Source organism: Aspergillus caelatus (genome assembly GCF_009193585.1).
Source record: "Aspergillus caelatus strain CBS 763.97 unplaced genomic scaffold BDV27scaffold_45, whole genome shotgun sequence".
Classification (NCBI taxonomy): Eukaryota; Fungi; Ascomycota; class Eurotiomycetes; order Eurotiales; family Aspergillaceae; genus Aspergillus; species Aspergillus caelatus.
This window is the reverse complement of record NW_022475308.1, coordinates 115,398-140,065: the sequence shown is the minus strand read 5'-3', so window position 1 is coordinate 140,065 and position 24,668 is coordinate 115,398. Positions and strand designations below refer to the sequence as shown.

At 49.2% G+C, this 24,668-nt stretch overlaps 9 protein-coding genes across 9 annotated transcripts; 6 read left to right on the top strand and 3 right to left on the bottom strand.

Annotated features, from left to right (window-relative positions):
* The first annotated feature begins 1,449 nt into the window (after nt 1-1,449).
* On the top strand, nt 1,450-3,616 carry BDV27DRAFT_124854 (OSBP family protein). Its single transcript, XM_032066192.1, has 4 exons — nt 1,450-2,120; nt 2,185-2,510; nt 2,568-2,622; nt 2,701-3,616. The coding sequence occupies exons 1-4, from the start codon at nt 2,058-2,060 to the stop codon at nt 3,496-3,498; spliced, it is 1,242 nt and encodes a 413-aa protein (XP_031929918.1). The 5' UTR covers nt 1,450-2,057; the 3' UTR covers nt 3,499-3,616.
* Nucleotides 3,617-5,103: 1,487 nt separating this feature from the next.
* Nucleotides 5,104-6,435, bottom strand: BDV27DRAFT_124852 (RTA1 domain-containing protein). Its single transcript, XM_032066191.1, has 2 exons — nt 6,008-6,435; nt 5,104-5,950 (listed from the first exon to the last, which is right to left on the bottom strand). The coding sequence occupies exons 1-2, from the start codon at nt 6,177-6,179 to the stop codon at nt 5,271-5,273; spliced, it is 852 nt and encodes a 283-aa protein (XP_031929917.1). The 5' UTR covers nt 6,180-6,435; the 3' UTR covers nt 5,104-5,270.
* A 69-nt stretch (nt 6,436-6,504) lies between these two features.
* On the top strand, nt 6,505-7,961 carry BDV27DRAFT_85826 (uncharacterized protein). The gene is made up of 3 exons (XM_032077791.1): nt 6,505-6,629; nt 6,687-6,741; nt 6,796-7,961. Exon 3 carries the CDS (start codon nt 6,877-6,879, stop codon nt 7,900-7,902), a length of 1,026 nt encoding a protein of 341 aa, XP_031929916.1. The 5' UTR covers nt 6,505-6,629; nt 6,687-6,741; nt 6,796-6,876; the 3' UTR covers nt 7,903-7,961.
* Nucleotides 7,962-8,797: 836 nt separating this feature from the next.
* Nucleotides 8,798-11,595, bottom strand: BDV27DRAFT_155595 (putative RNAPII degradation factor Def1; the record flags this gene model as incomplete). Its single annotated transcript, XM_032072174.1, has 2 exons — nt 8,798-11,217; nt 11,295-11,595. The coding sequence occupies 2 exons, from the start codon at nt 11,593-11,595 to the stop codon at nt 8,798-8,800; spliced, it is 2,721 nt and encodes a 906-aa protein (XP_031929915.1).
* A 584-nt stretch (nt 11,596-12,179) lies between these two features.
* BDV27DRAFT_143328 (uncharacterized protein) lies at nt 12,180-13,876 on the top strand (the record flags this gene model as incomplete). The annotated part of the gene is made up of 2 exons (XM_032070073.1): nt 12,180-12,196; nt 12,631-13,876. 2 exons carry the CDS (start codon nt 12,180-12,182, stop codon nt 13,874-13,876), a joined length of 1,263 nt encoding a protein of 420 aa, XP_031929914.1.
* Nucleotides 13,877-14,473: 597 nt separating this feature from the next.
* BDV27DRAFT_85807 (uncharacterized protein) lies at nt 14,474-15,440 on the top strand. Its single transcript, XM_032077790.1, has 2 exons — nt 14,474-14,605; nt 14,717-15,440. The coding sequence occupies exons 1-2, from the start codon at nt 14,560-14,562 to the stop codon at nt 15,235-15,237; spliced, it is 567 nt and encodes a 188-aa protein (XP_031929913.1). The 5' UTR covers nt 14,474-14,559; the 3' UTR covers nt 15,238-15,440.
* A 378-nt stretch (nt 15,441-15,818) lies between these two features.
* On the top strand, nt 15,819-20,627 carry BDV27DRAFT_143326 (bifunctional saccharopine dehydrogenase/ubiquitin carboxyl-terminal hydrolase; the record flags this gene model as incomplete). The annotated part of the gene is made up of 10 exons (XM_032070072.1): nt 15,819-15,879; nt 15,954-16,034; nt 16,101-16,117; nt 16,182-16,422; nt 16,477-16,503; nt 16,556-16,731; nt 16,785-16,881; nt 16,934-17,081; nt 17,148-17,400; nt 18,696-20,627. The coding sequence occupies 10 exons, from the start codon at nt 15,819-15,821 to the stop codon at nt 20,625-20,627; spliced, it is 3,033 nt and encodes a 1,010-aa protein (XP_031929912.1).
* Nucleotides 20,628-21,629: 1,002 nt separating this feature from the next.
* BDV27DRAFT_170500 (uncharacterized protein) lies at nt 21,630-22,623 on the bottom strand (the record flags this gene model as incomplete). The annotated part of the gene is made up of 1 exon (XM_032075312.1): nt 21,630-22,623. The coding sequence occupies exon 1, from the start codon at nt 22,416-22,418 to the stop codon at nt 21,630-21,632; it is 789 nt and encodes a 262-aa protein (XP_031929911.1). The 5' UTR covers nt 22,419-22,623.
* A 279-nt stretch (nt 22,624-22,902) lies between these two features.
* BDV27DRAFT_124842 (uncharacterized protein) lies at nt 22,903-24,648 on the top strand. The gene is made up of 3 exons (XM_032066190.1): nt 22,903-23,116; nt 23,175-23,798; nt 23,890-24,648. The coding sequence occupies exons 2-3, from the start codon at nt 23,646-23,648 to the stop codon at nt 24,373-24,375; spliced, it is 639 nt and encodes a 212-aa protein (XP_031929910.1). The 5' UTR covers nt 22,903-23,116; nt 23,175-23,645; the 3' UTR covers nt 24,376-24,648.
* The last annotated feature ends 20 nt before the right edge of the window (nt 24,649-24,668 follow it).

Below are 24,668 nucleotides of genomic sequence, written 5' to 3'. Positions count from 1 at the left end.
TTGAAAAGAGAGACTGAGAACTGGAAAAGAGAAATCTGTTTTGGATACAGTGCTTCAATGAGCAGACATATTGACACCATCTGCATCTTAAATGAACAAAATCGGAAAAGGAGACAGACCCCCAATGCTCTTTGCATTGCGCGTTTTGCAGAATAGAATTTCATTTTTAGCACGACTATCATCACATCATCAGCCTGAAGTGTGGCCAGACCACGCAGCCAAATGGGGCCAACTCGATATCATTGGTGCCTGAGCGCTCAGAGCCCAGCGGGAAGACAATGTGAAGAGTAGCACATGCTTCACAGGGCGACCATAGAAATACCAGAGTCCCCGTACAATGCGCGGAGCCAATGATGTGCCTGAGACCTAGCCACGCCCATGGCCACTATAGGTTCGGGAGCGGAGCCGCAGGTCTATAGCTTGGCCCAAGAGTGGGAACAGGATCGACATTGCAGTCCAACTAGACCCCTGGATGACCAACGGCGCAAACAATAGGCCGAAAACTACTACGCGTGTTCCCATGAAGTAATTGTTTCAGTCGGCGGAGACGGTAGCAGGACCCGTTTGGGTTCTAGGAGTACTCCGTACACGGCTTTCCGATAGCTCCCGTTACCCATCGGTTCTTGACTAAGGAGGATCCGCAACCAAGTGGAGCCGCAACAGGAGCTGTTCAGGAGGATCATCACAATGGGACCAGATGGGTTTTGCGACGACCAGACACATGACGACCCAACTAATGTGATGGAGCCAATTTTGACGTGCTCTCACAATTGTTGATTTGGCAAGAATTTGTTATAATTATTGAGTCTCAACGGCCCACTGATCACCATACACAGTAACCTGGCTGGTCTACTTGTTGGCTAGAACAAGTTTTCGTCACAAGGACCATAACATCCTGTCTGAAAATCAGCCCATTTTCGCGTGTTTTTCCATTTCACCTTTTATCCAGAGCAATTGACTTGACAGAGGAGAAGGGACAAAGGCGTGGATAGATAACAGTGTTTATATAACACATGGACGTTTCCCTTCAGGACCGGCCTTTCAGGTTTATTCAAACTCCTCAGAAGTCTTTTTTGGAGTGTTTAGGATCTCGCTTTCCATGATCAACCAATCCTTGAATTAATAAGTGAAAATACAGTTGCCGTAAGTCCCCAGACACAGACAACAATTGCTAGATTGCCTGTGCGAGGCGTAAAAGCCTCAAAGGTGACGGGTACGCGTCACGCACAAAGGCAATAAAGAGACAGGACCAAAAATGCGTATCCGAAAGAAAGCCGACAGCTGAGGTTTGAAGGGGGAGGATAGGTTGCTTGCGTGGAAAAGGGGACCGAACAGCTCGACTCGTGATAAATCAGGTGCAAGCCACGCTGAGAGCCAAGTCATCTGATAAGATCTCCACCAGGGAAAACAAGCCTCAATATTAAAACGGCCAGGAATCTCAAATTCAACCTGTGACAAGACTCCCGATGTTTTAAGTGGCGTCTTTTCCTTCTTCTCCTTTTTTTTTCTTTGGCTTTTATTTTATTATTTTATTGTATGGCATTCTTTACTGTTGTCCCGATACATCAATATTGTCGGAGAATAAAAGCAAAGTTGACCCCTTAGTCCAAAGATCCAACCGAGGATAAGAGGTGAGGTGGCAAAATTAGACCTCGACTAAGGGAAGATTCTCACCAATGCCAATGACTTTTCGATGTCTGTACCGACGGTAAAAGAAAGATGCATGCAGGAAGGGACCCAAGAGTTTCAAACCAACCAAAGGAAAAAAAGACGGCGGCGGGGGACATGACGTCGCAATGGGACTAGTGTTACGACCGTTCGCGTGGGCATTTCACCTACGGAGTCTAAACCCAACTAACTGGCTTCACCCTCATTATCCATTGCTCTTCTTCCCTTTCTCCCCACTTCGCCATATTCTTTACCTTTTGTCAAACACCCCCCCCCCCTCCGCCCCAAGACTGTTACTGCTGGCTCCAGTGACTACTTTTTCCCGTTAGATCAGTAACTCGAAATCAAAAACTTTTCTTCTTTAGAAATTCAGAACTACCTAGCAAAAGATGAGTTCCAGCAAGGATGCAATCCCCGCCAGCAGCAAAGGCTCCTGGTCAAGTTTCCTCAAGGTACATCACAACCTGCTTCAATTGACAGTTCATTTCTTCAACTAACTGGTGAGCCCTTTTAAAGTCTATCGCCTCTTTCAACGGCGACCTCTCTTCCTTGACCGCTCCACCTTTTATCCTTTCCTCCACTTCCCTGACCGAGTACTCCGCCTACTGGGCTGAGCATCCGAACCTTTTCGTGGCCCCAGCTACAGAAGCGGACCCCGAGAAAAGAGCCCTAGCTGTTCTGAAATGGTTCATTAGCACCCTCCACCAGCAATATTGTACCCGTAGCGAGAAACTGGGTAGTGAGAAGAAGCCCCTGAACCCCTTCTTGGGAGAGCTCTTCCTGGGCAAGTGGAACACTGACGAGCATGTCGGGGAAACCTCATTGATCAGTGAACAAGTCAGGTAGGTGGACACCCCAGAACAAGTCTTTTTCGACCGCGGGAGGCTGACCGAAGTCAGCCACCACCCCCCAGCAACCGCCTATGCGATTCGGAATGAGAAACATGGGGTAGAAGTAAGTCTGCGTCTTTTTTTTCTTTTTGATTCTTATTTTTTGCTCCAGAGGGTCATTATTAACGTTATTCTTGTACAGCTACAAGGTTACAACGCCCAGAAGGCCTCGTTTTCAAGCACTATCCAAATCAAGCAGATCGGGCACGCCCTCCTGACCGTCACCCCACCCAACGCGGATAAGAACGACCCGGCCCAGAAGGAACAGTACATTATCACACTTCCAAGTTTGCACATTGAATCCTTGATCTATGGAACTCCGTTCGTGGAGCTGGAAAAAACGACACGGATTGTTAGCAGCACTGGCTACGTGGCTAAAATCGACTACTCCGGTAAAGGCTGGCTAAGTGGAAAGAAAAACACATTTAACGCTATCTTGTATAAGGAGAGCGAAGGAGAGAAGAAGCCTTTGTACACTGTCGATGGGCAATGGTCGGATAAATTCACCATCAAGAATGCCCGAACCAAGGATGAAGTGGAGACGTACGTGGTTAAGGATAACAAGACTACTCCGCTCCAGTTGGCCCCACTGGAGGATCAAGACCTTTACGAAAGTCGGCGTGCCTGGCGGGACGTGGCATCAGGCATCGAGCGGGGCGACATGGACGCCGTGTCTGTGGCCAAGTCAAAGATTGAGAACGCCCAACGCGAGCTTCGCAAAGTTGAAAAGTCCGAGGGCCGGGAATGGGAGCGCCGCTTCTTCAACCGCGTAGATGAAAACGAGGACCAGGGGCTCTTACAGCTTGCTAGAAAGGCCGGCCTTACATCGCTCGAAGGCGACAAGACTGGTGGGGTTTGGCGCTTCAACCCAGCAAGCGCAGATGGTGCGAAGCCGCCGTATCACAAGGCCGGTGGCGAAGGCTTGGGGGTCTCCGCATGATTGCCTGAACTTGGTTTGACTTTATACAATCCACTTATAGTTTCATTGACGGCTAATGCACCGCAGTGGCATCTGCGCTTATAGAATGCGTTTGCTTGAACAAGTCTCTTTCTTTCTTAATTTAAACTTTTGTTTCATTCTTGGGTGGGCTCTGATAACTTTCGGCTTCTGTATATAGAACACGACGATCAATACACAGATTGTCTTTTGCTTCACGCTACTAACTTCCGTTGCGAAGTTTATAATCCATACCAGCTCCGCCGTTTTTACGTAGATCAGGTTCTCCTTGACACCAAAGCACTCGAATATGCATGATAGTGGATTCAGAGTGGTAAACGCGTAATTCCATCACTGATTGGGAGTTTCTATTATCTAAATCGAAGCCAGATCTATAATGAATCAATAGTGACAGGTAAATTTTCCAATCCGATGGAGCGCATTAGGCAGAAGCAAGGTGTTTCAGTTCCCCTTTTCTCAGATTTCAAATTTTTTCGATTCTTGGCCCCTTTCCCCATCACTAACTATCAGTGCCTAAGTGGGTGGCTTAATAAAAGCACGTCCATCGTTGATCACTGCCTAAGTGTTTTAAGGCAGGAAGATCGCGGGCCCATCGCATCACAGTGAGACATCCCGCCTGCAAAAGTTCTGGACTATATGGACTACGCAGCTCATTCTGGGCAAAATAGATTTTCCATTGCTGACAGTTCTACTTCCCTCTTGCGACTCTGTTGGGATGTTAAAATATATCGAACTTAGTTTATAAATCCGAATAGTACTTGAACAATGTTTACAGGGGGAAACGCTCTCTATATATATATATAAACACATGACAACCTCAATGGACAAAACAGTAAGAGACCAACGTAGCCCTACATCCATTATTCAATCATCATTATATTTCCTCGTAGCACGTTTAAAATCACTCTGTCCATATCAAGCTCAAATATGACGTCCATGAACCTAAAGCCTTCTAGAATGTCACCAAACTACTAGTATATCCTGTAAAACTTCAACCACAGCCATCCACGCACTCACAATTCACGGCCATAAACCATTAGAGACCCAATACCTGGACATATCTAAGAAATACCTTTATAAAGCATCATAGGGATCAAGTGTTTTCCTTGCTACACCAGGTTTTTCGCCCACAGGGATCGAGAGGTCAATGAATCTCCAAATGACGTGCTTGATCTCGTCAGTGATTTTGTATGTACACGTATACATTCCGAATTGCTTTCTTCCTCCGTGGAAACCTTTACAGCCATTCCTCTGATTTCCCTGGTAATTCACTTGCTTCTAGGGGCATGTGTCCATGGTTGTTCCCGTTGGTAACCCGTGGCTGGGGGTCCGATGGCCACATGACAAGGTTATCTAGGTATCTGATCCTAACTGAATGGGTTGGTGGAATTAGCATTTTTTCCCTCATGCTTAGCTGGCTTTCATCCTGTCTAGTGAGTGGTCAATAACATTAATATTTTACCTACGAACGTGTTTTTATTCCCGCTATATATAAATATCTTCGAGGGTTTGTTCTCGCCTGATTGTGTTCTGATCACACATATGTACTATACGCGATATAGATGTTTTATTTAGTTCAGTTTAAATGTCGTCAATGATGTATATAGGCCAGGCTTATTGTAAAACAGGAATCTGATCTATCTGACTATGGGGTGATTGATTCCTGTTATACACAAGAATAAAGTAGGTAGAGAGTGCACTTCTGAGCAGAAGTGCTTCATTTTCAAGTTCATCAGCTTCGTGAATAGCCCATCTTATGGGCACCGTGACCCTTCCTCAGGCCTGTTCATGCTCATGGTGTCGGAGGAAGGCTTTTGTACCAGGAAGTTGAGGTCTCCCGGGTACCACACTCCCCAGATCACCATGACAGCAAACATCAGCAAGGCATCAAAGACATACATTGGCCATTCATGGCTCAATAAGTACCCATCCTGACCCATGGCATATTCGATTACCCGAAATATGGACCGAACCATGATCAGCACACTGATTGCATAGAGTGTGTGCAAGTGAGATTTCCAGGGAATCGCCTGGTCGAGTGCCTGGGCTGTTGGATGATGATGCATACGTCTTTGGAACATGATCGAAGTTACAATAAACAGCCCGAACATGATAATTTGAATCAGTAGACCGACGACCACGATGTTCTTCCCCATCTTCGCGTTTGATCCTGTCGCCATCAGGCCTGCTGCGCTACCTTGGACCACGAAGGACAGCACATCGCCCAGGACAAAGACTTTCGTCAACCAATTGACTCGGATCAGAGAGTGATGTTCGGCTCGGACACTGCGGATGATGCGGCCGAGGGTCATGTACACTGATGCGGCGAAGAGAACCGGGCCAAGAAGGATGAACACGTTTTGGATGCAGTAAGGCAGGATTTCACCAGTTCTGCTGTAAGCAGCCGCTCGTCCACCGTATCCGATAACCTCGACTGCAATATTGTTAGGGTCGTTCAATGCGATCTAACTAAGGATAAAGCGGCGCTCACATATGCCTCCAATGGCGAAGGCGAGACAGAACCGAGCTCGCATTTTCCATAACTTCCAGAAGTGGTAGATGGTGGCGCCTAGAAAGAGCAGGAGAAAGATAACAGCTGCTGGGACTGATGGTAGATATGCCCAGAGGTAGTAATCCCCTACATAAGGCTCAAGTTGCGCCATTGTTGTGAGAGACGTTTGGTATCTTTGGGGGAGTATTCTGGGACCACCCCTATGGTTCTGGGGTGACCCATTCTGAATTTATATGTCCGAACGCTGGAAAAGCAGACGTCCTTGCGCCAGAGGAGGGATACGCTATACGTGTAAAGAAATTGGCACGAAGCCTCTATAGACTGCACTGTTTCCTAAAGGAAATCGACCGAATACGCGTATCGAATCCGGGAGTGGATCCGACATCAAAGTGGCCCGTGCATACGCGGATTCCTTATTCTATGGCCCTTCCCTTCGCCCACCTTCTAACCCTCTCCTCATACGCTAAGATGCTTTCTTTAGAGTCGAGCAGGAACCAAAATCTGCAGTGAACTATTAGCAGCGTATGCGTACATGGGGGACTTGATTCGATAGCGTTTAAGGAACAAGTTGGCGAACAGACCGCAGTCACCCACATGAATGGTCAGTAGCTTCTTTCTGGGGATGTGGATCGACATCGATCATAATCATGCCGCGCAGAACGCATAAAAAGTCGCGCAATGGATGTCTGGAATGCAAGCGACGCCATATAAAAGTAAGAGAGCGATCCTTAGACAGCGCTGGCGTTAGCATCGCTTAACTGGGACAGTGTGACGAAAAGCGGCCGACATGTACCAACTGTATCACTTCCGAACGCTTTTGCGAATACGCGGATATCTTTCGGAGTGCTATGAAATCTCGCACCAACATTTCGCCAGCCTCTTCCCCCGCAGGGCCTGTGGCAAGAGATCAGCTGTCTGATGTTTCGAGTCCGAGGTCCGACTCACTTCTCCAAGATGCGCCAGTCAACATGCTTCACATGCAGCTTTTACACCACTTGATGACAGAAACACGAAACACATTCCACGGGAGCTTGAATACGGTAATCGCTTCTCCCGAAACTCTACAGATTTGCATGTCTTCTCCATATCTCATGAATGAGCTACTGGCCCTCAGTGGCCTACATCTGAGCACCTTGCGTCCAGCGGAGCAAGAGTTTTATCATCACCACGCAGCACAACTCCAAACGCACGCATTAACAATCTTCAATGGGTTGGAGCTCGAAGTGAACAAAGAGACATGCGTTCCGCTCTTTTTGTTTTCCGGCCTTCTTAACGTGCACCTCCTCTGCGACGTATTAATCAACAGAGCTCCAGATTTTGATCACTTCCTGGACCAACTGGTGAGCAGTTTCCGACTACACCGTGGCATACGTGCAATCACCGCGAATTCATGGGGCATGCTTCGAGAGTCTGCATTGAAGCCACTAATTCTGGATGGTGAGAAACGGTTTTCAAGGATTATGGGACTTGACCCCGACTGCGCCAAGCTCTTAGCCCTCATCAAGGCGGCCAAACTAGGCCCCTCTATCACCAATACATATACGCAAGCGATAGAATCGTTGCAGCATGCGATAATTGCATGCTCACATGGGAAGCAAGGCGGTAATATCACAGAGATTACTGCCTGGCCGATATTGGTTTCTCCGGAATATATTGATCTTCTCGCGGTGCGATGCCCTGAGGCTCTTGTGGTGCTGGCGTATTATGCCGCTTGTCTTCATGCACGGCGCGACATGTGGGCTTTTGGAGACGGCGGGCGATTTTTGGTTGAATCCATCATCACGTACCTGGGATCAGACTGGGCTGAGTGGCTGGATTGGCCAGCCCGAGCTTTGGGCGATCATCATCAGAGCTCGCAACGAGTTGAGAGTTAAAATCAAACACTTGAAGGCAACGTTAGTGTTATTAGTGCAGTCATAGACAGAGGTATAGAACCAGAATCCATGGCTCAACTGGAGAAGAGATCAGATCTGAGACTAGCCGAATGTAGGAAAGTGAAGATATCACCTGTCCGCTTTCCCCATTGAGCCTGTACTCCGTAAACCCGTGATGTTTAACTGCTTCAATGGTAGTGTTTATACAGCCAGGATGAGCTTTCAAAAATATTGTATTGACGTGGAGGGGGTGATACAATGACCAACCCTCCAAGATAGTGATACTGAACAATATATGAGACATGATAGGTTCGGTTGGAGAATATTACACTCTACGCCGTGTAGCAAAGGAACCCAATTGTTTCGGCTGGACATGAAAATACAACGCCGCCCAGTTTAATTCTTGCATTCTTTGTTCCCCCGTCCCTTGTCCTAACCCATTCAATGCATAGATGTAATCCCAACTGAACCCCAATATGTAGTACAGGAAGCGGAAGATATGCAAGGTAGACAAGAGCAATAGGGAAGTAAGATTTCGTAAAAGCGAATCAAGGAAATTCAGAACAAACGTAAGACATTGGTCAATGTCATGAAACCGTACAAGAGCAAGGAGGAAAGAAATGACGGGGAAGGGAAACAGAAAGGCAACATTTTTTTCAGTTCAATACAGCATCATGAAGGCAACCCTGCATAACAATTCGAGTCCAAAGGGAGGAAAAAAAGGGAAAAAAAAAAAAAAAACCAGCCAAGCTCCCACGGAGAGTAGAGATTACACACTTGAGAGTGACATAAAATAACAACCGACGAAATATAAAAAGCTTTTGAGTCAGGTTGACCACCCCCTGAGCCAAAATATGGATTCCGCCATTCGGGAAAAATGCAACGTCATCATCATTTAGTGACCGTAATTGCCTCCCCAGCCACCGCGGCCGGTGTTGCCATAATAATTAGCGAAGCCGGCGCCTCCGTAGTTACCGTAGCCAGTAGCCTGGTGGTGGGTTTGAGTGGCTGCACCCTGGTGTCCACCAAGTCCACCTAGACCCCCATACTGAGGGTTCAAGTGAGGATAGGTGCCAAAGCCTTGTTGACCTTGCTGGCCTTGCAGAGGGGGAAGGCCAGTTTGTGCCTGAGGCTGACCTGGCACGCTGTTGGTTGCGGAGCCAGGGCGGTTAGCCTGAGCCAGGGAAGGGCTGGGTCCAGCGGCCTTGGGGGTGTCAAAGGTCTTGGCTTCCTCCGTGGTCACTGGGGGCTGTTGAGAGATAGGCTGATTCTGCCCAAAGCCACCCTGGGAGCGACCAAAGACGTCGGACATGCCCGATCCGAAGGTGTTCGAGCCGGCTGCAGACTGCTGGCTCTCCGATGGCTGGGCAGATCCAGTACGGCCGTAGACTGTGTCACGGCCCGGCATGGCTTGCGCAAAGCTGCCGGTAGTGGCGGGTGACGAAGAGTGGTCGTAAGAGAAAGCGTGAGGCTGACCGTACATTCCAGCCTTGCCATACGGGCCATACTGGCTTCCATAGCCATACTGGGCCGTGTGAGACATATAGTGGTCGTCGTATCTGCGAGCATCATCGTACATAGGGCGATTGCGGCCATATTGGTGCCCGCTCATCTGACTCATGTACGAAGCATAGTGAGGGTTGGAGAAATAGGGGTATCCATATCCGTAGGCATGAGCGCCCTGGCCGGGCATGTGCTGTGCAGTCGGGGTCTGAGTAGCACCGGGAAGGGTGGGGTTGGGAGTGTTGTGACCACTGTTGGGTGCGTCAACATGGCCGTAGCGGCTGGGAGGTTGAGTAGTAGGAATATGGGGCTGCACTTCCGCGCCCGAGACGCCAAATCCAGCGGCGGCTCTCTGGGCCACGGTAGCATCCTGGGACTGGCCATAGGTGCCATAGTAGTTGTAAGGGAGACGCTGGTCGACGGCGTAGAAGGGAGAATACTCGCTGCCAGTAGTTACGGTCGGCTGGACAGGAGCTTGGTTGGCGAATGGTTCTTGGATTTGAGGTTGAGGTTGGGTCACCTGCTGGCTGAAAGGGTCATAGGGCTTGTGAGCATCGGTGTAGCGGGCGAAGTCGTTGAAAGAAGAGTCAGCAGCAGAGGCTTGAGGAACGGGGGGGAGTCCAGGGGCTGGGCGAGAGACAGCGGGGCTCTCGGTCGAAGCCTGGGCCTGGGGCTGGGCCTGAGTAGAAGGAGGCAAGGAGGCACGAGGAGCAACGGGGGAGTGTTGAGGGGGTTGGGCACGAGTTTCAGCATCTTCACGGTTCTCATCGATATCGACGTCAGCAGCATCGCCGTTCAATCCCATGCTGCCAAACTGCACTGCAGCCCGGTCGACAGCATGGTTCCCTGGCATGACAACTGCTTCTTGTTGTTCCATCACACGGCGCTGGGCACCGGCAGCACGAACACTCTGCTTAAGTGCGCTGGTGGGGTAGGCAGGTGCAGGTCGTGTGGGTGTTGCGGCAGCGGCAGCATTGTTAGCATCAAGGGCGCTGCCAATGGTGCTAGCTGCGGTGGCTGTGGGAGCCGGGGGAGAAACATCGGGGATCTGCGCAAGATTCGTCTTGGTCAAGTCATCCTTGGGAGCTGCAACTTCAGGAGCCGGGGCAGGGACAGCAGGTTTTTCGAGGGGCTGAGGAATAGCAGGTTCAGGTGCCTTCTCCATGGGAACCGGAACTGGAGGCGGAATCGGGACGGGTGCAGGTTCAGGCGCCTTTTGCTCTTTCTGCTCCTGCTGTTCCTTCTGCTCGGGCACTGGTTCGGCAGCAGGCTTCTCAGGAACAGGAGCGGCAGCGGGGACAGGCGCAGGGGCAGGCGCAGGGGCAGGCGCAGCAGCGGGAGCGGGAGCTGGGGCTGGTACCGGAGCGGGAGCAGCAGGTTTCTGCTGGGGAGGAGGCGCCGGTTTTGCAAACAGACTTGCCCAACCCTTCTTGGTACCCTCGGGGATCCCAGTGCCCTTCGATGCATCCTTGGGGGTCTCCTTCGAGGCGTCGGCTGGTTCTGGAGCTGCTGGCTCAGCGTCGGCCGGCTTCTCAGTCTTGGTGACCTCGGGGGTAGCTGTCTCCACTGTGGTAGGAGCGGCTGGCTTCTCTGGGCGGCTGCCATTGGTGTGGGCACCAGCACGACCGCCGCGACCGCCACGACCACGATCTCCACGAGCACGTCCACCACGGCTCTCAAATCCACCACGTCCACGGCCTCCTCGAATAGGAGCATTAGTCGACTCGGTCGGGGTGCTCTGCGCCTCCTTTGGCTTGGGGCGGCTCCGGTCTGTGGTCTTCTTCTTTACCTCTCCCCACTGAGAGACGTTACCTATATCACGACAAAAACCAATGTTAGTCCAGCTGTGTGACAAGAAATCACAAATTGGATCGAGATCGACGGCGAACCTTCAGTTATGCGATCAATTGCCTCCTCGAGGTCGCCGTCTGCATCCTCCAACGCAAAGACGAGATCCTCGTCCGTCCAGTCAGGGAACAATTCCTTTAGCATGGGTAGAGTGTTTGCATATTTCTTCTTCATCTGACCAATTTCTCCTTCGTCTTCGAATGTAGCGGGTGTGCTATCTGAGTTGTCTGCCTTTGCAGATCTGCTGCCACCTCGACCGCCTCTGGAGCTATAGCCACCGCGACCGCCGCGAGCGGATACCCTGCCACGAGAGGCAGACGACCTCGTTTGAGCTTCAGACATATCTTCTGATGGGGGGGGAATCTAGTAAATCTCCGGATTGGGGAGAAGAGAGTAGAAGGAGAATCGAGGAAGACCCAACGGGGGTTTGGACGAAGGGGGTGTAGAAAACAAGGTGCGGCTAGTGGGAAGAAAAAGCGGGTAAAAAGAGGTAATGATCACAGATGCAGCCTCACGGAAGAGGTCAGCAACCAGAACCACAGAGCACACACAAGGACCGCCCGAACTTCGATGCGGCGGTTCAAGAGGGAGCGAGGAGTCCAGGGAGGGGAGGGAAAAGAATTGAATAAAAAGAAAAAAAACGAACAAAAAGGAAAAAAAGAAGTCCAAAGGGAGCTAAAAGAGGATGAGCATAAATTATATGGAATAGGGAACCAAATGGAGAGGGAAGAAGGAATGGGAAGAGTTTTGAGTGAGACTTAAAAAGAGGAATAGGTAAAGTACGAGTTTAGGTACAGTTCAGTCCGACCGACGTGTTGGAACCCACTGCAGGGAGGGAGAGAGACCCTCCAGGCAACTTTCGCCCATTTAGCGAGCGGCGCTAATCGTCCACCCGTTTCGTTGGTTGGACGATCCGACGGGCGTCCATGACTGGCACTGGAGCGTTTGGTCTTAGCGTGACGCCTTTTAAAGGGACAACGCTGCTTCCTGGAGGTGAACCCTTCTCAGTCCGGCATTTCGTCATCCATTTTGGTTTTTACCTTCGTTGCGTTGGATGATTCACGAGATCCAATCGATTATACATTTTCCCCCTCAAATTTATTGGTACGAAGATTACCGACTCGTACCGTGTGTATACGTATCTATACAGGTCGTCTACCTACCTACCCCTACAGTGTCCCCAATCGGAGAGTTCTAGAGGATCTCGTTCCCATTCCTCGCATTCCTCACCGCCCCCTGCTGGCACCACCTGAGGTATCTACTATCTACCGAAGGGAGAGCGAGAGGGCACGATTTATTATCGATAGTATATGACACTACTGGTCCATCATTGTTTCCCCCCTTCCTTCCTCCTGCCGTCATGAAGGGCACGTCGAGTCTGAGCTTAAAAGCGTGGTCGAAAATCCACCCCCCGCTACCCCGTACCCCCCGGGAATCTCAACAACTCCTCAAAGCCCTTACGTCTTCCTTCCGTCGTCAACTCGATCGGGAATACCCCCCCTCGGTCCCCTCAGATCGAGATGGATCCAGTGATCGTACATCGGAGAACCCGCACTCGTCTGTGCACGCGACCGATCGACATCTCCGGGCCATCCTGGATAATCCGCTTTTTCGGGTAGTGCCCTCTAAGTCAACTACGGCTCGTAATGGAACAGCAAGCAGACTACAACAGAGAATAGCGAAAGAACCAATGGTGGTCTTCGATGAATTGGTCGCCTCAGGTTCGGTAACGCTGCCAACACTACGTGACTGTTTGAGTTCTCAGATGCTACTGGCCAGCCGTCATATCGGAAGCGGCCTCATACAGGCCATGAAAGACGCTAGGGCTGGATCTAAGGTTGTCAGTTGGTGGTTTGCATCTGATTCCACGACGAGACAGATGTTATTTAAATCCCGAGCAGCGACCACAACTCTTGTAAAGTTCTTAGTGGCAGAAGGTCGACAGGGTGTGGTGTTGGACTGGCTGAGGATGCTGGCGAACCATGACATTGGAGGCCGGAACGGTCAGCTGCCAGAGAAAATTGCGCAACAGGTGTTTGGCCATATGCTGGTCAACTTAGTGACTGCCGAAATCCAGTACGGCCAAGGGTTGAGCTTGGCTATGCGGTATTACCTACAGACATGCAAGTCGCAGATGTTCAAAGACAATGCGGCCTTGAACCTTTCCTGGCAGCCTGTGTTACTTCCAGCAGGTGTTCACTTATGTGAGAGCTTGATGCAGAGCTTACCGTCCAGATCCAAAGAGTTCGACGGAGCTATGTACAATGAGTATATTGAAATTCTTTCCAGACTTGCACCAAACTCGTGTGTGCTAGCTACAGCTCCGTTGTATCATCCTACACACCCTGATGCCAAACCATTCCTCGATTTTGTGGATACACTACCTCCTAGCCGAGTGGACTCTTCAACAGGACTGAAACGAGAAAGCTTTATGCGTGCCGGATTTGACGCTCTTCGTCTATTGGTGGACCAAGATAAGCGACGGGATGTGTTATATTTGGCACGGTTCTTGCAACAGCAGTTGCCTGAAAAAGTGGATTCAGAAAATGCATCCAAATCAGATCACCGTGCTTACACAGAGAGAGAAGATTTACTATCACAGCTTGACTTGGCATTGGCTTGATATGCGTAACCATTGCTATTGACGCCGAAGCAGCATATTATGTAAAGCAACGATCTCCTGGCCCCGAACTTAGGGTGGTACCTTTTCTTATGTGCCTTTCAATATGGGTTCAAGATCTCTACGGAGCATGCATGCAACCTAGGTAGTAGGCAAATGATTCGTCAATCTGGATCTGCAGGTGACAATCGGGTTTACCATTGTGGTGGACGGCTTACCCGAAACACGCTATGAGGAGAACTCCGCATACTGCTCCACTCAGCCACGCTAATGGGGCCTCCTTCTCCTCTTCTTGGCACGCTTACATATCATGACCAGCAACACAATCAGTGCAGGGAAGGCTTATGTGCGCCTCGAGCTGATCCTCGGGGGTAATCTAGTATGCTATTTTCTAATTGGTGTTTTGCTGACGGAACAGTCCAAGATTGAGTTCCGTGTGGAACAGGTTAGCGTGCTGGGATTAAATGATCTTAGTAAATATCACCGCGCAACCTCACCTCTCAACCTTCTGTGACCTTCTATCCTCCCTCCCATCGTTCTACGAGTGGTTCTCGCCCTAGTAGACCACAACTTGGCGATTTTGAAGGTCGCTTGTTACTTGCGATCGCATTTTGATTAGATTTGGCTCACCTAAACATCGCTGGAAGTATCTTTCACTCGCAATTGTCCGCACCATCTCTCTCATTATGGCTCCTGAGCTAGATAGCAGCGTCAACCCACCACCAGCCCCAGGTACGTCCATACAGCGGTACATATGTCTCACGTTACCATGGCATCATCCCTAATGCCCATGCCACCTTGCTACAACTAAATACATTGGGTCGAAGCTGATTCATGAAGTAGAAGCTAGTAATACATCTGGAGCTGGCACGGACACGAAGGCGACCGGTGCTGCTTCCAAGCAAACCAACGATGATATCATTCGGGCAAAGCCAGTGGACGCGGATGATCAGTCCGAGGAGAAGGAGTCTCCTGAAGCGACTGAATCCTCTAAGGAACACAAGCCTGCTGAAGAAGCCAAGTCTGGTGGGCATGCTTCTATCTTGCCAGATGATGGACCAAAAGAGCCAACTACGGAGAATGGCATCGCGCAACCTAGTCCAGGCGATAAACGAGAGCATGAACCGACCTCTACGCCCACCAACGCAGCTAAGTCTAATGTCGAGAACTTGACAGAACCTGCAAACAAAAAGCAGAGGACTACTGGAACGCGGTCTCGGAATGGCAATACCATAGCCCCCGCTACGAATGGGGAAAGGTCAAAGGCAAGCCGTTCTAAAAAGGCGAAGGATGATGTGAAGAAGGTGATTCCTACGGATGGTATTGGTAGTCGAACACGCAGCCGGACTAAGGCATCCTCCTAAGCTCCGGCGGTAACGCTGCGAACATATGCATCTTGTAAAGCTCACGTATGTTCTTCACTCTATGTTCCTTTTGATCTAGTTGTCTAGCAGGTCCTATGTATGCGCAAAGCTCCATGTTCGCTAGCTAAGTTCCATTTCTCCGGATTTTGTAAAGCTCTAGCTTGTGAATGAACCAATTTTTTTTATTGCTGCATGTAACCATCTATCACCTGGAACAAGTTGAAAATCAATGTTCTTTATTGTTGAGACAATAGTATAGCGTGTGATGACAGACTGCAAGTTAAAAGGGAATGAACGATGGTGATATAGCCTGGTACTCCATAGGTAGAAACCGGCAGTATCATTAACCTACAAAGTACCGACATCGGCCAAGAATCTCCCGTCTGTTGAGTCACCGCTCCGGAGCGGGAGAACATCCGATGTGTCCCTCCCCCACTATCACTAGGTGGGAAAGTCTGTGTCATACCCATGAGATAAACTGCCTATCGTCTTTATAAGTATTCTTTGGGGAATTGTGAAATTCTTCCTTTCTCTCTCTGTGACATATCAATCGGGGAACTGTCAATTGACCTTCACACACAATGTCTTCCAACAAGATTTGGCTTCGTGCTGAAACCAAGCCCGCCGAGGCTCGGTCTGCTTGTAAGTAGCGTTGTACTATCTGTCATTATACTATTGCCAGCGAACTGTGGCATGCTGATGCTGATGCCTCAAAGTGACCCCGACTACTGCCAAGGCTCTTATTGATGCTGGCTATGAAGTGACCGTAGAACGCTCTACACAGCGAATCTTCGATGGTAGGTTGTCAATCAAGGCTTCACTCACCCGGATATGAAGGCTGACTAGGTTCATCCTAATAATAGATGAGGAATTCGCAAAGGTACATATACACGTTCGCCCTGCTCCCTACAGGTCTAAAGACTTATAAATGTCCTATGGAATAGATTGGTGCCCCACTAGTTGAGGAGGGATCCTGGGCCAAGGATGCTCCAGATGATGCATACGTTTTGGGTCTCAAGGAACTGCCCGAAGATGACTTTCCTCTTAAGCACGTCCATATCACCTTTGCCCACTGCTACAAGCAACAAGGGGGCTGGGAGAAGGTTCTCAGCCGGTGGCCTCGTGGAGGCGGAACCCTTTTGGATCTGGAGTTCCTCACTGATGAAGCTGGGCGGAGAGTTGCTGGTGAGAGCCCATCGTCCATATGGCTTGTCTAAGTACTAACTTTCCAATTTATAGCTTTCGGGTGGTCCGCCGGCTATGCTGGTATGTGTTTTGCTGCTTTTGACCGCTGATGATTGATATTGATGTAGTGTAGGGTCCGCATTGGCTGTTAAGAACTGGGCTTGGCAATTGACTCATCCTGAGGGCGAGCCTTTGCCCGGTGAGATTCCGTACGCAAACCAGGATCTTCTGACCAAGTCCGTGAAAGAGTCCCTGGAAGCTGGAAAGAAGCAATCTGGCCGGTCCCCCAAGATTCTTGTCATCGGTGCTGTGAGTGTGCTTTTTGTATCAATCCTCATGGCAAGCTAACTGATAACGTGCAGCTTGGACGTTGTGGCAACGGTGCTGTACAACTTGCCAAGGATGTTGGTATTCCCGAATCTGATATCATCCGGTGGGATATCGAAGAGACGAAGAAGGGTTCGTTTATACTTCTACTTCTGACAAGCTTAAGGTTAACACATCAAAACAGGCGGTCCTTTCCAGGAGATTGTCGACGCAGATATCTTCGTCAACTGCATCTATCTTTCTAGCGATTCTATTCCCCATTTTGTCAACCATAAATCTCTCTCCACCCCTAACCGCCGATTGTCTGTCATTTGCGACGTGAGCGCTGACACGTGAGTACCGCTTCTGACTATTACACTCCTCGACTGTGCAGCCGACTGACTTCACCCTCGATGCAGCACTAACCCCAACAACCCTATTCCCGTGTACGATATCACCACCACTTTCGACAAGCCCACAGTGCCTGTCACCCTGCCGGCGGGAACGCAAGGGCCCCCTCTTAGTGTGATCAGTATTGATCATCTTCCCTCGCTTCTTCCTCGTGAAAGCTCCGAGATGTTCAGTCAAGCACTGCTTCCTAGTCTGTTGCAGTTGAAGGATCGGCAGAACGCTCGCGTCTGGACGCAGGCGGAAGATCTGTTCAAGCAGAAGGTTGCCACTTTGCCTTAGATAATTTCGAACAAAAAGTAATTTGGCGGGGAAGTCTGCAGATGGTCTACAGCGATGCTGTGAATCAATCCATGAGAAAAAAAAATCTATACCATGTTGTTCATTTTCTTGGAGGAAACTATGAATAGATAACATATGCCAGGATAAGTCTTCTCAACAAACTGTGCAAAACCCAAATCTAAATTTACTGTATGAGAGCTGCATCATATCCATCATGCTTCACTCAATAATAAAGATTTGCCTACACCTTTCTACTCTATCACTTTCTACAGTCGAAGAGCAGCCGATTAATGGAGAAATATCGGGAGAAGCTGGAAAATGGCAATCTACTAGCAATACTGCTAATAATTGGGTCAAATGAAATCATGTTGATCATGAACACATAGTGCGCTGATCCCCCGTAGCGTCGTCATTTCTAACTTCAGGGGCGATTTTCTTTATTGCTCCTAGGGTAAAGTAAAATAGTCGTACTACAGTGGTTTTCCCAAAATGAGATGCATTTATTACGAAACCACCCCCACCATGAGAGCGGAACGATACGGGAGAACGACAGGGTAAACTACAAACGCCAGTGTGGGGAGGGCGGATCGCCCGAAAGTTACATACGGAGTACAGTAAGTACTCTGTAAGTACTGTCGGGACGGGCATTCGGCGTTGAAGAACTTCCGGCCACTAAAAAGGGTCACTCGGGCAAATCAGACAAACATTTGTTCCAGTGGGATCTTTCCCATAATGACCCTCCATTATTGTCGTGATGACAATGCAGATGAGACCCATCAAATGGTCATTGATACCTACCTGAACCCGAAGATCTTGTTTAGATTGCATCATTCCTGTGAGTTTTTTAAGCCCAATGATTGGCCACTCCCGATCCTTCTTGCCTTTATTTACCCCATTCTTCTCCACATCCTCGGGTTTATGGGGAAAAAGGCAAAAATGAAGAGACAGAGAGAGCTGACACTATTTATCTCTCCCGGTATAGCCGATGGGAGCGAAAATCGACCTCCACCTCAGCTCAATTAACACATGGAGAGGCGTATTTAGTCATACTTAACCCCGTTATCATCTTCCTCCACACAGGCTCGATTGAAGCAGAAGATTACAGGGATTTAGTCATTCCCTATCCGCCAGGTTCCTGAAATATTGGAGGACCCCCGCGCCTAGGCATTCATAGCACGACCGTCCATGGAGCAACGATAAGCGAATCTTGGTTCTTTTAAGAGACGTGCGCGACCTGCGATAGCCATCAATTTCCGGTCCTTTTCTCCTATATATAGTTGATGCAAGAAAAATCAACCACCGTCGCCGCATATGCGGCCGGCGCCTCCCTCGCCGCTGTCGCCCTTTTTTACGTCTTCGGACCCAACTACACAATCGATGGGGATGAGTCGAGTGATAGCAACCGTAAAAAGAGCATTGTCGGTTTATCCAATCCCGCCAATGACTGCTTCATCAACTCAGTCTTGCAGGCGCTTGCAGGCCTGGGCGACCTGCGTGTTTATCTGATTAGAGAGCTCCATCGGCGTGGACTGGATGGCCCGGAGGTCTATAACTCTCTTCCGGATGTAAAGGATCTCGCCGGCGGTGAGAAGCCGGAGAAGATCCGGGAGTTGCAGCAGGGCACGATCACTCGGGCTTTGAAAGAGATGTTAGACCGGTTGAATGAGCGCCCGATTTACAAGAAGACAATTTCGGCGCGTCCATTCATCCAGGCTCTCGAATACGCATACCGGACCCGGATTAGCCGTAACCAACAGGATGCACAGGAGTTCCTGCAAATAGTTGCCGAACGGCTTTGTGATGAATACCATGCCGGTGTCAAAGCTCGACAAAGACTGCAGGGACCCATTGACATACCCACAGGCTCGGAAATCTCACAAAGAACCGAAGATGTCACATCTGCCAAGAGCCCAACTGAGGTCGAGGTACGCATTGACGATGGATCTGAGAACGGCCTGCCGGCAATCATCGATACCAAACTCAAGGAGATCGACAACGAGTATGGTTTTCCTTTTGAGGGAAAGCTCGAGTCTCAAATTGAATGTCAATTCTGCCATTATAAGTATAAACCTAACCAGACATCATTTGTGAACTTGACGTTACAAGTGCCGCAGAAGAGTTCCACCACACTCAGTGCGTGTTTCGATGGTCTCCTCAAGACCGAACACATCGACGATTTTAGGTGTGACAGATGCTGTCTGCAGCATGCACTTGAAGTGAAAATGCAAGAGCTGAAACAAACACGCGGAGCTAAAGAGCAGCAGCTCCTCCAGGCCGAAATCCAAAAAATACAGGATGCTTTGTCAACAGACCCAGAGGGCCCGCTCGAAGGTGTTACTCTTCCGCCTGCAGAGGCTGCTCCCAAGCGAAAGATCGCACGCCATATGCGTATTACGGTCTTCCCTAAGATCATTGCAATCCATCTCTCACGGTCTATATTCGACCGCAGCAGTTCTACCAAGAACGCGGCAAAGGTAGCATTCCCTGAACGACTTCCGCTGGGGGGTATCCTGAATCAGAAATGGTTCAAACTGCTGGCGATTGTTTGTCACAAAGGCAGTCACAACAGTGGCCATTACGAATCATTCCGACGAAACCATCTTTATCCGCCTTTCTCGACTCCGGATGTCTTCCGTTCATATGCACAGAGCCGAGTTACAAGTGAGAACCCATCCCAAGTACCAAGTCCTCGCATGGGACCTCGTTCCTTGGATGCAGAGCCTCCAGCTCTTAGCATCTCGACATCGACCTCGTCGCCATCTTCATCGTCTCTTTCTCAAGCCCCGTCACGATCCCCATCTAGGAAAAAGTCTGCATCTCAGTTGAATCCCCCGACATCCCCGGCTCCCCGGCCAAGCACGTCATCGAGCTCCCGTGTTTCCTTCCAAAGTAGCCGCACCAAATCCAAGCAGAACCTGTCTCCGACGTCGGATCCTCAGAGTCCTGCCACAGACAGTGGACGCTGGAGCAAGTCCAACTCGCGCCCATCATTTATGAGCGATCGCATAACCCCAGGTACTTCCGCTGAGACTTCGTCCGGGCCCACTTCACGTCTTCGTCGTCGTCGTAAGGCAAATGATCGATGGTGGCGCATCTCGGATGAGAAGGTCAAGGAATGTAAGACATCAGACGTTCTGGGTATGCAGAAAGAGGTCTACCTCCTATTCTACGAGATGGAAAAGCCAACCAATGGCCCACAGGTTTCATAATCGCCTGACGAGAAGCTAAAGGCTGGTCCTGGGCATCAGAGGGCAGTTCCTTTGCATGGTGTACGTGGAAAGGTGTATACACATCTTTCGCAGTTGAGGCTCCGTGCACCACTTATATTCTTTTCTATATAGTACTCAGACGACACTGCGCTTTGCTTGCTGGATCTGAGCCCAGCCAGGGTAGTCTGAGCTGATCACCGAGCGTATATATATATTCAGTGTTGGGAAATGTAACTTAGATAAATACACCTCGATAGATGCGGCAAGTTTCATCTAACTTGGGTCTCGTTGGGTAGCCCTGTGTCGCTCGGCCCATGTTACTTTTGACTCCTAGGGCGCTATTATCGTTACATTAGCTTTTGTCTGCATCAAAAATTCAATAATGTGGATGTTCACACTTCAATTGACGATGTAGATGGTAATTGTTTTGGAGTAGTCCCAGGTTCTTCATGCTTCTACCTCCTTTCCAGTTTAAGCCGACACGCTTTCATCGTCAGTGATTCTCGATTTTTAGCCGTCTTCTCTTGCAATTCTCAAACTGATCAATTGTCTTACTTGTGGGTTAGACTATATTCTTGGATAGGAAAGAAAGGAAGAACGGGAAAGACGGTCCAGTATATGCTTGTTGACCTTCTTCAGTACATGTTGAAAGCTATGCCTCTTAATCTTAGTTATGTTTCATCATGAGCATCCTGTGCTATAATGCTATTGCTTCCTAGTATTCAAGAAGGCCATTGAAACGCAAGGGTTCTTGAAAGTAAGTATGGAATACAACCACACTTGTCAAGAAAACTGGCTCCTTATATATATGCACTGGCAAGCAAACCAGGTGGCCATGATCCGCGACTAAAAGTGCCTAGTGAAAAGACCGCTTACTGTATGTATATACTATACTGTATTTGTTGATCATTCAAATCACGATCACGATCGCGAAGAAACGAGCTTTTCTATGGCAAGAGTTACAAGACTACTATGTTGCAATTCTTGACAAGTAACTCTCGCTCAAACGAGAATTCCACCACCATGTGTCGATATGATTGCTCCCGTCAATCCACGATCCTTCATACAATATATATAAGCTTCCGCCACATTTTCCGGAGTTGGAATCTCTTTGATGGGTAGCTTCTCCTTTAGATGGGTGAACATCGTCTCCTTCTCCGGAATGGTGTCCCACAGCTCAGTATCTATCGGACCAGGACTGACGAGGTTAACCCTGACCGGCGCAATATCCAAGCAGAGGTTCTTTGCGAGCCCATAGAGGCCGGTTGAGTACATTGTATGAATTGCCATTCCCTGTCCCATGGGCCTTTCGGCTGTTGCTCCACTGGTAAGTGTGATGGAGCAGGCGGGTGAGTTGCTTGCCATATACTTTGGAGCATGCTTGGCGATGAGGAACGGTGCGATAATGCGGACATTGGCAGTGTTTCGGATTCGGTCCAAGTCGGCTTGAGGTTGCATCCAATCTTCAGAATCAAACTTAAAACTTCCGGCTGTGAAGATGATATGGTCAAATGGCTGGACCTTCTCAAACATAGACACCAATTGATCCTCGACGTCTGGCATCCCGAGGTCAAGTGTTAAGCCACGGACTCGGTTCTTTGCCTCCGGATAGGATGACAGAAGGCGTGCTTGGGCGGCATCCACCTTGCTCGGGTCAGAGGAGAGGACGGTAACGTTGGCGCCATGCTCGATGCTTGCTTCAGCCACACAGAAGCCGACGCCAGATGTCCCTCCGAAGATGACGATGTGTTTGCCATGTAACTTGTTCACGTATTTGTTTCTTGCAGCCATTGCTGGTCAGGGGCAGAGTGAGGGAAGTCAATGTTATAGCGTAGATGAGTTTCAGCAGTGCAAGGTAACGCAGCTTAACCTGGACTGCGAGGATGCTCTTATATCTACTTCTGTGCCGGAGTGCTCTACTTGGCAAAACCGAATCACAGCGGTAGTTGAACTATGAAGCACGAATGTTGATTTCTAAGCAATGCGGTTTTTCAACTTAAGTTGACCCACAAAGAAGGCAACGATCCACATGTCTTCTTATCCTACGTTAGAGATCATCTAACTAACAACCATGGGCACCATCAAAGTGACCCTAACCCTATGTACCCCTCGCCGTCACCTGCCTAATTCGTATTTCCCGCTTATGTAAGTAGGGCAAATCCAATCGGTTCGACCCATTGACTCCTTCAAGGCTGCGACAGTTTCAAGGTTGGCCTCCGGCATCTGTACATAGAATGGGAGCTGATGCTCGGTGAATACTGTCAAGAGGATTTATCAGGTTTACTCGCTACGCTTAACTCACAGGGAGGATCGGAGAAAGCTTGCTCATCACCGACCCTGATTTGAGGTTGACATTAGTACCTTTTCGTAGGAGGTCCTATATCACGGCAGGTTAAGCCCACGATCTGACTCATATACTCGGGATTCTCGTGGTCCGATCTGTGGCCCGAAGTAGGGACTGCGCACAATGTCTACGGCGCAAAATCAAGGTTAGAGCTCCGTTTCCCCACTACATATTTGGATGTACATGTGTTGATTGGCAAAAAGTGTGATGAAAACCGCCCAGAATGTTCCCAATGCAGACGAATTAGAAAACCCTGTCCTGGGGTCTACGGAGGGCTTTTCATGGTCCACAGCTCGCGAACTGTGCAAGGACTTAGACCATAAACTGAACGTCCAAGCATCTGCACAAGTGGTGCTTCCTTTCTAGCTAAACCGTCTTATCAGCCTTTATTTGAGCAGGTTCTGGTTTCTACTTTCGTTGCTTCGTTTTTCTTGTCGAGCTCCGGACAAGTGAGCCATGACTCGTGGACAAATGCCTATCCTCATGGATAACATCCTCCGAGACTTTAGGTTGGTCTATCCGAGCAACGACACTTCTTTTCTACGCACAAAAGTCAAACCAGGAAGCTCTGTACCCGTGCATTTCGAGGCCAGAGATCCTACGCTGCCCGCTACCTCCAGCGGCTAAGAGGTAGACAAGATATCCCCACCGAGCAGGACATCTGTGTATCATTGATGTTGATGTACTATGAACTTCTCAATCCGGCTGTAACAAGCAGCTGGGTCGCACATCTGCAAGGGACTGCCGAACTCCTTCTCTTGAGAGGACCGCAGAATTGCCAAACGGGTGCGAGTCATCTTTTATTTCGCTCTATAAGGTTATTGATGGTGGGTGAAATATCGTTTGTGTGATGCACAAGACACCTAGTTGGCTTATCTACATGGATTATGGAACACTAAGACGTTTGTCACTACATAGGCTCATGCGTCCCTGCGAACCCAGAATACATCTTGCTTTGCCTCGCCAGAATGGTCTGATGTGCCATTTGCTAGATCCAAGAAGACAGCAATAGACACCCTTCTCGATGCCATTCACAAGGCTTCCATTTTATTGAGACAACATGATATTGAAAAATACGGAGATTCAGTTGTTGAACCACAAGAAACCTTGCTGTCGCAGTCACAGAAGTTTGCTGATGATGTCATATACAGTGAAGAACTGTACGCGAAAGAAACGCCTGAAATATCTCCAACCAAGCGCATCGAAAACATGGACGACAGAGTATGGCTTTGCGGGGGCGACTTCTGTTCTACGATGCCATCGGTGATGCACCATGCTACCTGTGTCATCTCGCATCGCCTCCAGCTTCTGAGAGTGCATAAGGATCGTGTGGTGGATGAATCCAGGACCAGGTGCTCATCAATTCTGGAATTTGCGTATGGTCTTTTTCAGCGCAACCTATAAAATCAACTCAACTTAGGCTCATGCATACAGATTGTTTTCCCTTTGGCAGTGGTCAGCTGGTATAATCCGTGTGAAGACCAACGGGTGAGAGCCAGGTCTTACCTCCTCCGAATGGGCTGGGATATCTCATTTGGAACAGCACGCCCTCATCATGAATGGCCTAGGTTATGTGCATAACTAATTAAAATTTCGAAAAACTAGCATCTCAGTACGATTTGACAAGTCCAACCTTGTCGTTGATGGCGAAAGCACTATTTTTACTATAGAATGCTTGTCATAGAAACATGGATCAG